Source organism: Anguilla rostrata, chromosome 15 (genome assembly GCF_018555375.3).
Source record: "Anguilla rostrata isolate EN2019 chromosome 15, ASM1855537v3, whole genome shotgun sequence".
NCBI classification, from domain to species: Eukaryota; Metazoa; Chordata; class Actinopteri; order Anguilliformes; family Anguillidae; genus Anguilla; species Anguilla rostrata.
The window spans coordinates 33,597,146-33,610,120 of NC_057947.1; the positions used below are offsets into that span (position 1 = coordinate 33,597,146).

At 45.0% G+C, this 12,975-nt stretch overlaps 1 protein-coding gene across 1 annotated transcript in view; it reads left to right on the top strand.

The window, feature by feature from the left end:
• Window positions 1–4,734: 4,734 nt before the first annotated feature.
• LOC135240497 (FERM and PDZ domain-containing protein 4-like) overlaps window positions 4,735–12,975 on the top strand; it is a 92,631-nt gene continuing 84,390 nt past the window's right edge. Inside the window, 1 exon segment of the mRNA XM_064310019.1 lies at window positions 4,735–5,037. Within this exon segment, the coding sequence (XP_064166089.1) occupies window positions 4,934–5,037 (104 nt within the window). The 5' untranslated portion in view covers window positions 4,735–4,933.

Sequence of the window (12,975 nt, forward strand, 5' to 3'; positions counted from 1 at the left end):
CACTGAATAAAAAAACTAATGATGATAAAAGCTATTTATTTTCACTGCAGTGGATTAAAAAAAAGGAATTACAAGAACAGGAATAAAAACAACAACTATGCAATCAGAGTTTCAGGGGTCCTGGTATGACCTTATTCATGATAAAGTATGAAGTGATGTAACTTGCTGTGGGTGGGTGTAAGACTAACCAGTAGACTAAAGGTGATTGACGTGAAATGAATGGAGTTCTCCCTGTATTGGGATCCTGCTGCCTTCCTGCCTGCCTGCTTGCCAGCCTGTTGACCTGTGGAATTGGTTTTGTCATGATTTAGATCTGTCCTTCCCCCTCTGCAGAGAGAAGTGGAAGACTGCCGGCACCTATGAGACCTTAGCCAGTGGCCATATCTGCTTTCTCTTGCTTTTTGCTCATATTCGTTTAGTAGTATTACTCATGGGTGAGGCCTGCTTAATTGGGCGAGCTTGTTAATTGGGTTGGGAGCGTTTATCGGTGTAAGGCCATGTTCCCTGGCTTCCCTAATTCTCACTGGCTGCCACTGTCATTATCGCCATGCAACTGAATCGCAGAAGTCCGAACTTAGGCGCGGGCATTGCATTTTCTCTCCTGTGCTTATTGTGATGTGAGCACAGTCATAGTTTATTAGCACGTTGCCATAGTTAAAATCTGTGTTGGTTATACTGAGTGTAAGGCTGTAAACTGTATTGGCTTTGTAATCGCAGTTGTCGTCAAGACGACAAAAAAAACAAAAACATTTTTACGTGCTTATGTTTGTTTGCCAGTTCAACTATATTTTCTTAATAATTTTGAAGCAGTATTTTTTATTTAGTTGAAAATGAATTCACAGGGGAAACGTGTTCCTGCATCCGATGTCTACTTGAGGAAGCGTATTAGTGGTGCGGTTCCTACATTCCAATGTCCAGGCGATGTTCCATATTCATGTAATCACGGGCTTGCAGCCGCACTTCTGGAATTATTGCGGTTGGAACGGAGCCTGCCGTCTCCTCGTTTCCGCGTTCGCCGTTCCCTCGTCTTGCCAGGAGGAACGTCCCCCGGAACGTTCCGGAATGTCGGGCCCCCCGCCCGCGGCGGTCCGCCGCGCAGATGGCGGCAACCGCGCGCAAACGAGCGATAACGCTCCGCTTCGCTGCCGATCAATCTGCGGTCGACTCCGGCGAGGAAGGGCGGACTCATCAAGCAGCTGTTTAAGTGAAAGCTTCCGTTAGCCTACGCTAACGTGACCCGAGGTGGAACAGAAAGACAACCAAGAGGGGCTGTCGGCTGGGAGAGAGGGACCTTCTGGCCTTCAGTGAGCACTGGAGGAAGACCAGGCCTTGATCTCCAGTGCTCCTGTGTTTCTTTTAATTTATTTCTTTATTTTTTTCCTTCTTGTCCTGGAGCAGGTGTTCAAACTTGCCGTTTAAAACCAAGGTTTTGGTTGGTCATGCCGCTGAAGATTTCAGCGTGAACTTGATGGGAAGGTAGAGGAGACCACGTGGATCTCACCACATGCCTAAACAGGCTGTTCTGTGTTGGAATGGTATGAGGGCAGCATGCCGTAGATGTGTTCAGAACACTGGCCTTTGAATCCAGATGGTTGAGGGTTCAAAGTTGGGAAGACACTGCCATTGTATGCCAAACGAGGGAGACCCTTCCCCCTGTATCTTTTCAATACGATTGTCCCCTCAATCACTCCACTGAATTTTCAGCTGTGAAACGGAGCAATGAGCTGGAAAGGAGCTGTCAAGAAATAACCAAGTTTCGAAACTTCATCAGCTTTTCACTGGAAAAAGAATACACTCCTCCAACTCTACTTCTCTCACAGGCTCCCAACCTCAAAGTCTTTGTCCTCCCCCCCTCCTCCTCTCTCATTCTCGCTTCTCTCTCACTCTCTCCCTATCCTCAGCCTTTCTGTGTTTTTTTTGCTCCCCGCCAGTAAACAGCGAGCAAATCTCTGGCTCTTGTTATAGCTGTCGGCCTTGCCTGCCGCGGCGTGGCGTGGGTCTCTGGTCCCGATGCGTTTGATCAGTTCATATGGAGTCAGCGGCCGTGCTTCCTTTGGGTCTTTTTTTTTTTTTTAAAAGGCTCTGAGCTGCGTACGTTTCCCTGGGGCTGGGCTTGAGCGTGCTCGGGTTCAATGACCCGTTTGTCTTCTCCGCAGGGACAGGGGAGGGACAGTGATCTATCTGCAACTAGACTACAGGGGAGATTTCTTTATTTTATTTTTTGTGTTTTTTTTCTGAAGAACTTCCCTTCTGTTTGAAATGAGAAACCCTTTTGAAGTAAAGATCATTCTCCACATGAGTTTTTCTGTTGAAAGCCTTAAATCCATCCCAAATGTAGCTGGTTGTCTTAGCTCACCTATGCTTCAGTTTTTACTTTTTTTTTTGTTGAAAAATTAATGCTTTTCGTTTCTGGAAAATCATGAAACTGCAGACTCACTCAATGCTGATGGTCCCAGTTTCGTTAGCCACAGTGAGGTATTATGGTAGCTGTAGGCATGGGGCAGATGGCTCTATATTTTATATATGTATTTATGATACCATGAGCTCCATAATGTTTGGGACAAGGAGATCCCCCCCACCCCTTGATTTGGCTCTGTACTCCACAATTTAAAATTTGTAATGAATCAATTCACATGTGGTTAAAGGGCTGATTTTATTGCTTTTATTGAAGGTTATTTTAATACCTTTTGGTTTCACAATGTAACTGCACTTATCTTTGGGGTAAAACAAGAAATTATTCAATTGTTTAATTACAAATCTGAAGTCTGTGGAGTACAGAGCCAAATCAAGGAGAAATGTGTCTTTTCCAAATATTATTGAGTTGACTGTATGTATATGGTGTATACAATAGCTGCTGTGTGTTTTATTTGGATAAATGCCATATTATGTAAGCTCAGTTTCTTTGGTTTGGGCTTCAGATTTGTTGAACATTTGTCCGCTGTGTTCATTAATGAGAATCATTAGCTTCATTGCCAGGGCTGCTCACCTGTAACTCATCTACTGTATAATTCACCATTTACTTGCATTCAGATTACCTGCTTCTCACTTCCCGGATGAAACCCTCCGGCTGTCCAGTGAAGCTAATTTTGTTACGACCGAAAAACAATCCTCTCTCCCTCAAAATTGCTTTGTCATCAAATGCACTGTTCGCTGCGGCATATATTTTATGACTGAACAGTAGAGAGGATTTTAGATAATGAAGGCATAGAGTCGAGCATTCCATTTTGATTCATGCACACTGAATGAAAGCATTCTGTACTCGGAATGCTTTGAAGTGCAGTGTTCCTTTCTTTAACCCTTTTTAGGCATACGATCACAAATATGTGATTAGAATGTTTTTACCTGAACATTCTGATGCTGTTGTAACAACCCCCATCCATCATCTATACTCGCTTATTCCTGGTCAGGGTCACAGGGGGTGCTGGAGTTAATCCCAGCATGCATACCAACCCACACAGACACAGGGAGAATGATGTAACAATCACTACTAGTAAACTCAAAGCAATGGAGTTCTAGAACGCTGACTTGAAATTTTGAAGAAAAAAAAAGAAACATGCTCTTCAAAAGGTTAATAATGGAAAGTACATTTGGGAAGGGGGGGGGGTTATTGTGTCCTAGGGTGATGGAATATTCAGAAACAGCATGGCAGTTGTAGGACACAAATAAACATTAATCTAGTCTAGTTCTGCTGTGGTATTTCACTGGCATGGCTAGCAAGGAGAGCAAGGTCAGAACTGAAGGCCTTTGACATCAGAACGTGATTTTTCTCCTTCAATGCAAGCTAGCCATGAAGGAGAAAAGCTTATCAGCTTATCTGTAATGGACTATTGGTTTTTCTTGGTGATGTCAGGCCTTCTGTCTTTGGGATGCCATGACATCATATCTTATGTAGTCTTCATGAGAGCTGATTCATTGCATGTTCAGTAACTGTTCAGTAACATTGTTGACCATCCCAAACGTATGCACTGTTGTTAATGCGTATCATTGATGGGTTTGCACTATTTCACTGTCCTGTGTGACGTGTAGTCTCCCATCTCAGTTCTGTAGCTGTCTCATGTCTCTCTTCAGGCACGCCTGTAAGGGGACATGTGCCCTTGTGTGTGCTGCAGTTGGGTCTGTTACATAAGCACTGCGTAATATGTCAATATTTCTGTCACAATATCTTGTTACGTGTATATGTGTATTACTATGTGTGAATATATACTGTATATGGACGTTGTGCACATACTTGCATGTAAGCACGTGCAAATGGTATGAAAAGTGTTCCTTTTTTTAAAAGTAGTTTTTTAAAACTATTTCTTACCTGTATTATGAATACATTTTGAGCAGCAATGATGATGTTAGCATTGCAGGTGATGGGGACGTGTTGAGACCAGGAGGGATAACAGGCGATTGGTTTTTTAAAAAATCATTCAGAGAAACCGTTTAAAGACGATGAATTAAATCACCCTGAAGTCACCGGTCTCTGCATTATCCCAATCTTTCTCAGGTGGCCCCAGATACCATGACAACTGCAACTGGAACCCCTTCACGGAACCCGTTTCCAATTCCTGGAGGGAAACGATCTTTTTTGGGGGAGGTGTCAGTCGTATAATCGGGCCAAGCAGAACCTCTCTAGAAAGTGAGAGTGTGGGGGGGGGGGGGGGCTAATGCGAGAGTGCCTAATGCAGTTTGTGTGCCTGGCGAGGCCCTAACGAAGCACTTACGAATGCAGCTGTGGCTACCGTGTTAAAGCCTTGCCGGTGTCAGATTTCAGGCCCGGGTGAGCTCCTGAGCCCGAGCCTCACATTGGGCTATCGATCCGCACGTCCACTTTAGCGATGATGGAGCTCGTACAAGAAGAGGAGTAGCCCCAGCAGAGGCAGACGTACTGGAGAACTCTTTCTCTCTCTCGCACTCGCTCCGGGACAGCTCCAGTTTTAAAGTCCTCGCCATGGAGAACGCTCAGCCGGAGGGGGAGACCGTGGATTTGGATTTGGACGACGGTCGTCTGCCGGCGCTGGCGCTGTGGAATGTCGAGGTCACAGAGGAGCTGGAGTGAGTGTCTTTGCCGTTAAAAAAAAAAAAAAAAAAAAAAATGGCGGTTTCTTTGCCGAGCGACGCGTGCACATCTGTCGTGGTTCCTGCTCGGAGAGCTTAACTCCAGCGTCCGATTGAAAATGTTTCCACTGTATGGGTTAAAAAAAAGAAAGAAAGAGAAAAAGGGAGACTTCCTAGCTGAAAGTTATCGCTGCGATTTCGTTTCTAATGAGACTGTGGTTTTGTGCTTCAGTTGTTTACTCTGGGACTGAAGTGACAGCGAAGTTATGCTGAGCAACAGTCACGCCTGCTCCATGCACGCCCAGTGCATCGATGATGACTTTGATCACGAAAGTACAGATCAAGTAGAGCTGGTAACATAGCCAGATTTTCACTTTTTTTATTTTTTATTAGCGAGTGACTCTCGTTCGTTCCAGTTTTGTGAAGCTGCTGTTAGCGGTAATCGGAGACGTCGTCGTCGTTCCCTCGTTCCTCGCGTCTCCTCCGGGATTGCTCTCGAACTTTGCCTCGGAATCTGTGCTCGAGAGCCGAGAGCCGTCGTGCGGAAGGTTTCTGAGACCCCATCTGTTCCAGCGCCGCGGAGACAGAGCGACAGCTAACGCTAACGCGGCGCGGTCGCAGGGCTTAGAAACGGCCTTGCCTGATTAAAAGAGAGAAAAAGAGTGAGAGAGGGAGAGGAGGAGAGAGAGAGAGAGGGAGGGAGAGACAGGGATACAAGGGGGTAGAGAGCGGGAGAGAGAGAGAGAAAGAGAGAGAGAGAAAGAGAGAGAGATTGACAGGGTATACAGGGGGGTAGAGAGCTGAAGAGAGAGAGAGAGGAGGAGAGAGAGAGAGGGATACCGGGGGGTAGAGAGCGGGAGAGAGGGAGAGGGAGAGTGAGAGAAAGAGAGAGAGATGGAGGGGGAGAGAGAGAGGATACAGGGGGGTAGAGAGCGGGAGAGAGATGGAGGGGGAGAGAGCGGGAGAGAGGGAGAGTGAGAGAAAGAGAGAGAGAGAGAGAGAAAATGAAAGCGCGTTTGCGCTTTAGACGAGCTCCGCTGGTGTTCTGGGTAGCGCGTCCGCTCGGTGATCTCAGGCCCATTTTTTGTGTGAATATTGATTTTTTTTTCTTTCTCCTGCGTTCCGGATAAAAGCTGATTATACGCTGAATCGGACCCTCCCAGAGGGCCCGGGAGAGTGGTGCTGATGGAGACTTGCTCTCCCGTTTCTGCAACATAATACCCAGAAGCCTTGCTGTCTGCGGATCACTGCTGCTCTCCCAGATCCTGGGCATTCTCTTCACCAGAGTTGTCTGGATGAAACTGCCTCAAGCCAAACGGCCCCATCCTCCATGTGATCTAGGGGGGGCGTGTTTCATGAAGCTGGAAAACTGCACTGAGTAAAACCCTCAAACGGCACTTTTTACTTCAGTCCCTGTTCCAGATTTGGGAAGGGCTCCAGGTTTTACTCAGTGGCAGTTGTTCAGCTTTGTCACCCAGGGCCCAGGTCTTGTTTGGGCCATCCGCAGTCTAACCGGCTATACAGTCTCACTGTTGCCGTTTACCATCCAGCATCTGAATCGCATTATTTTTTACATGAGTGTTGCTGTGGTGTGTGTTTTTTTTCCAGAATTGCTTCAGTGTCACTCCTGATTATGTCGCAGAATTGCGGATGTTGAGGATCGTGAACCCCGTGGGTCCCTTGATATTGCAGTGATTGGAAATGGGGTTGGAGCTGTGACACGTTGGAATAAGTGAGAATTAAGTGTTTATATATGAGAATGGCGGGGGCTGCTGTGTGACTCATCCTGCTAATCCGCTGTTCTAGCGTATGAGTAAGACCCCACATTCCGACTAACCTGATAACAACGTCGAGCATTTTAGAAGTGACTAGCATCAGCTAAGTAGCATTGACAGATGTGTGCGTCATGTGATCAGTAGTGAGCGCTATAGCTATAACTGAAACTAATGATACTGGGCAGCAAGTGGGAGGAGCCGGGGTTGGTGCTGGTTCCTCATGAGAAATCGAGTAAAGGTCAGAGAGCTGACCCCCAAATCAGTTACAGTCTGCTGTGATTGGTGCCTGAAGTCCCCTGTGTAATACAGAGCTGACCCCCCAGGTCACTTACAGTCTGCTGTGATTGGTGCTTTAATTCCCGTGTGTAATACAGAGCTGACCCCCCAGGTCAGTTACAGTCTGCTGTGATTGGTGCCTGAAGTCCCCTGTGTAATACAGAGCTGACCCCCCAGGTCAGTTACAGTCTGCTGTGATTGGTGCCTGAAGTCCCCTGTGTAATGACTGCATGTTTCAATCCCTGTGCGCACGCAGGAGAAACACATATGGGTCGTTAAACAGTAGCTCACGCAGTTATAAAGCGCAGAGGTTAAAATTAATACATAAATGCATCGACTTAAGTTGCAGAGTTTCGTTATTCAGCAGGGTTTGCTGAAAGGTTACTTGGCAGCTACCGTAGAGCCTGGTTTCCATGTCGGTGCTGTAATATACCATTGGGCCTTGTGTGGCCCATGACTGCAGTGGTTTTGAGTTTTTTGGTTTCGGTGGTTTAGAGTAGTCTGAAAAATATGAGGGAAAAACGTTGCAGGATTTGATGACGGTCTAAAGGAAAAGGGTTTTATGTGGGTACAGCGCAAGACGGCAGTGTAGTATAATGTGTAGTATAATGGTTAAGGGAACTGGTCGCAGGTTTGAATTCTCAGGTAGAACACTGCCCTTCGGCAAGGTACTTAAATTTCTTTAGCATATGTCCAGCTGTATAAATGGATGCAAAGCAAGTGCTATGTTTAAAAAAAAAAAAAAAAAGTTGTGTAAGTCACTCTGGATAAGAGTGTCTGCTAAATGCCTGTAATGTACGAGCAAGTTTCCTTTGTGAACAAAGCTGATCTCATTCCTAAATGCAGAGATCTAAGGTAGAATATATATGTGTCACATCAGGGCCTTTCAGGGTATTTACACCAGGATAGAACACGTGGACACTGAACGTTACTGTGGCGTGAAGTTGTGTTTGGTTTTCAAAAAAAAGTAAAAAGAGAATAATTTACCGGTTACAATTCCATTCCAAAAATACTGATTGACTATCGGTGTGTGCCAAAATGAGCTCTTTCACGCACGGTGCACATTACGTACCTCTCGTGAAAGACACACCGTCACCGTGATTCTCCCACGTGTGCTCCAGCCCTCTCTGATGCCGACTGTAATTTCTGGTTTCCTTGGATTTCCAGGAACGCCAAAGCAGGAAAGCTTGCGATGGTCCATTAAGCCTTCATCAAATTGCAGCATCTCCATCTCCCTTCCTCCACAGGGGTGTATGCTTTCCAGCACCCATTATCTTTGAGTAAATCTACAAATGCATTTCCCCCATGCTTTTAGGGACTACACTGCTCACCGGTATAATCATATTGGGGTATTAGTATTATATTACAAATCTGAACCACCTGCGAGTCGCACATCTTTAGGTAACACTTTTTTTAGTTTTTATTTAACCTTTATTTACCCAGGGTAGGTTCGCTGAGCACAGATGCTCTTTTGCAGGAACGCCCTGCTTCACACTCATACACATTCACACCTGGGAGCTGCCCAGTACAACCACAATCCTCTATGGTTGGCCACTGAGCAGCTCCACTGGAAGGAGAGAACATTTTTTAGCCGATTAAATCGGGATGATTAGGTGGCAAGTTTTCTTGTTCTTGGTGCAGAAGGAGGGAGTGTGGATTGAGAATCACCGTTCCATGGTCTATTTTCTTATGGTTTCTTGTCACTGTTTTATCCCCGAAGCACTGTCTGCATGCCCAGTCCAGCCTGGCATGGCATGACTTGTTTAAAAGAAATGTTTTGTCATTGGCTTGATGCTGCATATTGTGCATCGATCAAGCACAGTGCTGTGACCATTTCAATTCATTCTCACGAAATTTTTGCATGAAACAACTGCTGTGTCAGGATTATGTCGATGATGAAAATTGTAATAGGCGCAATTAATAACCTATCATTTTAGTTTTACTTGGTATAACCTTTCATTAAAGTGTGATGTCATGCTGTCTGTGCCTCTTCCTGCTGTTACGTTTTTCTTTCAGCTTTTATCTGCTGTGAATTTTGCTTCATAATTGATGCTTTCTGATAACATCATCACTTCCCCATGCCAACGACATGCTTTATATGTATTATTATTTTTGTTTTTTTTACTTCAAAGACAACTGTCAGAATCCATATCATTATAACGCCCCAACCACCAATTGTTAGAGCACATTTTTATATCAGCATAGTCTTTTCATTTAAGTGTTAATCTTGTTGTAGTTCTGAGTGGCTATTTGATTCTGGTTTGGGAGATTGCAGAGTGAATTATTAAAGATTGAAGAATATACTTGTTTCTAGAAATTATAATTTAAACAACATCAGTGGTACGGCGTTCTAATAAAGAATAGTGACGGCATCATGAACTAAATATGTAATAAACGTAATAAGCATGATAATAATAATATGCATTGTCGAGAGGAGTTTAAGCCGTTGCTAATGCATAGCGCGTGCTGAAGCCGCCGCGCTGCAATGGTTAATGTTGTTGTGTTTAAGAAGAGAGGCAGCGGCGGTCGGATATGCGTTTAAATCTGATTGTGGCAGCTGGAGCTGGCTTCTGTGGAACACAGCAGGTGAACAGAAGTCTTTAAAGGTTCAGAGTAATATCTATCCCCGCTGCATCCGCACGCGCGTCCTCCGGCTTCTCTCTCATCCGCGTCTCTGAATAATAGATACGTTTCGCAAAAAAAAGCCGCGCGGGAAAAATGTGAAAGTTTTATCTATCTATCTATTTTTTTAAATATATATTTTTTTGCTTTAACTCTCCATTGAGGTTTGTGTCTTTCAAACCACTGGCTGAATAATTTGCACTTTAAATGCGTTACAGCAGCTGGTCTTGAAGATTGTGGCAGATAGGGATTATGGGAACGGGACGGTCCGTCGAGTCATGAGGTAATGCATCCGTATTTTTATTTCCATTTCTTTCTGCTAGGTCGTGTGGTGTGATCATGGGGAAATGTGTGTGTCCATGTGAAGATCCTGGGGTTCCTGGAACCTCTGGAGGTTGAGACTATACTGCGCTCAGAATCAAACGCATGCGTCTGGTACAAACTTTAAAAGGATTTAAACTTTTTTTTGGGGGGTGGATGTCTTCATGTATGTGCCAACATCGGTGTAATTTAAAGCTACTTTGCGGTAATTTTACTGAAAACGTTTCAGCCTTTCATATTGTTTTCATTGTTCATGAACCAATTATAATTTCAGTGCAGAAATAATGCTTGGGAAGGATACATATTGATTGTGATTCAAGAGCAAATGTTAGAATTTTCCTTTTTTTTTTATATTGTTTTATTCACTTGCATATTTAGGAATGTATGCATTATTTTATTATTATTTTTAGTAAATATTGGGTGACAGCTGAATGTCATTGCCCTGGTCCTTGCAACAGAAATGGCCTTAGAGGCACTTTAGCAGACGTTCTTACCCAGAGCGACTTGCACAACTTTTTGTGAATGAGGAGCTATAGAGTGTCATTTCTTTTTCTATCTCTCCATCTTTTTCCATCTGAAGTATCTCTCCAGTCCTCAATCCGTCTCTTCTTTTTTTCCTTCTGTCTCTGCCCGTTTCTTTCAATCCATTTGCCTTTCATCCCATCTCTCCATCTGTCTCTTTGTGGGCCACTTTATCACTCCTGCAACTTTCTTTCTCTTTTCTCTTCACCTCACTTCATCTCTCTCTCTCCCCCCTCCATCTCCTCTCTCTCTCTCTCTCCCCCTCCCTCTCTCCATCTCCCCCCTATCTCTCTCTCTCTCTCTCTATTGACTTCTTGCCTAGGCCATCTTTATGTTGGACCATCCCTTTCAGTCTGATCTTTTCTCTCAGCGAGGCTGAGTCACAGCTGTTGCGTTCGCTGAATATGAAATTTATTTTGGAGGAGTGCAGAGAACCCCCATGACCCTGGTGCTGTTAACGGCTGGAGACAGCGGTAGGTCCCCAACAGCAGGGCTGCCCAACCCTGCTCCTGGAGATCTACCGTCCTGTAGGTTTTCACTCCAACCCTAACAAAGCACCCTCATTCAACAGCTAGAGCAGGGCTGCCCAACCCTGCTCCTGGAGATCTACCGTCCTGTAGGTTTTCACTCCAACCCTAACAAAGCACACCTCATTCAACAGCTAGAGCAGGGCTGCCCAAAAGTTTTATATTTAATAGTTATGTTCAGACTCGCAGGTCTTTGAGGATAGATGATGTGTAAATGAATGCCTGTGCTCTGTGCTTGAAGGTCACCAGCTGATTAATGAGTAGTGCTGCTCTTGAATGATTCATTGAAAAAAATCCTGAATGTTAAATCAATTCATATATTCATGTGAATGAATTTAAAATTAGAAAATAATCATTAGCCGTCTCACTGTCGCCACTCAGCATTTCTCTTAGTCTGTCCACCTCTTTTTATTTCTGCTCATATAGAGAATGCTCTCTTTCTCTCAATCTCCTCCTGTCTCCATTTCTCTTCACCTCCCTCCGTCTGACCACCTCCCTCTGTCTCTCTCCCTCTTTCACTCCGTGGCTCTCCCCATCCCTCTCTCCTCATCCCTCTCTCCAGCGCTCCGCTCTGTGGCTCTCCCCATCCGTCTCTCCTCATCCCTCTCCCCGGCTCTGCCCATCCCTCTCTCCCCATCCCCCTCTCCAGCTCTCCCCATCCCTCTCTCTGCTCTGTGGCTCTCCCCACCTCTCTCCTCATCCCACTCTCCCTCTTTCCTCATCCCTCTCTCCAGCTCTCTGCTCTGTGGCTCTCCTCAACCCTCTCTCCTCATCCCTCTCTCTAGCTCTTCCTCACCCCCCTCTCCAGCTCTCCACTCTGTGTAAAATGAGGCTGCTGCTCTTATGGTCACTGGCTCCAGGCCTTCAGGCTGAATGACTGAACGCTGTCCTGCTGAATATTTATGATCCGGCTCGGAAGGGTAGTGCCAAAGTCACTGTTTACTGACCTCAATAAAAACATACTTATTAGGCAATGCTGGTTTGCATCAGAAAATATATTTCCAGGGCTGGAAAAACCAGGTTCAGAAAGTAAAAGTCCTCCACAGTATTATGTTGCAATCACCTGGATTTGATAATTGGAATAATAATTTTTCAGCCAGGAGGTAGTACTTATTAGTGAAATCTAAATCTGGCTGGGTTTGTGGTGGGAAGAAACACATGGCAGGACTTCTACTTTCTGACCGCTGGACTTTCCACCTCTGATACATTGTGAGATTTACAAAACTTCAGTCTTTCATAAAAAGGATTTCTTATGATACCTTTTTTCTTAGACACCTGTAGATGTGGATGGAGTCTGAATTCGGTGAACTAAACAGGCCTGTAGCTTAGATCATGCAAAGAAAGTGTACATTATGTGGCCAAAAGTATGTTGGACACCTGACATCCAACATTCATCCAAAATTATGGGAATTAATATGGAGTTTGTCCACCCTTTGCTGCTGTAACAGCCTCCACTCTTCTGGGAAGGCTTTATACTAGATGTTGGAGCATTGCTGCAGGGATTTGCATCCATTTAGCCAGAATAGCATTAAGTGAGGTTGGGCACTGATTGGGCGATTAGGCCTGGCTCGCAGTTGGCTTTCCAATTGATCCCAAAGGTGTTGGATGGGGTTGAGGTCAGGGCTCTGAGGAGGCCAGTCAAGTTTTTCCACACCATCTCGATAAAACCATTTCTATATGGACCTCATTGTGTGCCCAGGGGCACCGCCATGCTGAAACAGGAAAGGGCCTTGCCCAAACTGTTGTGGAAGCACAGAATCGTCTAGAATGACTCAAAATCCCTCCGTATTTAACAGAGTTACTGCTGTTATTGTATGACAGTAACCCAGACGCGTAGAAAGAAAATGAACATTATTTTATGATGAGAAAGGTCTTGTTTTGCTCCGAGCATT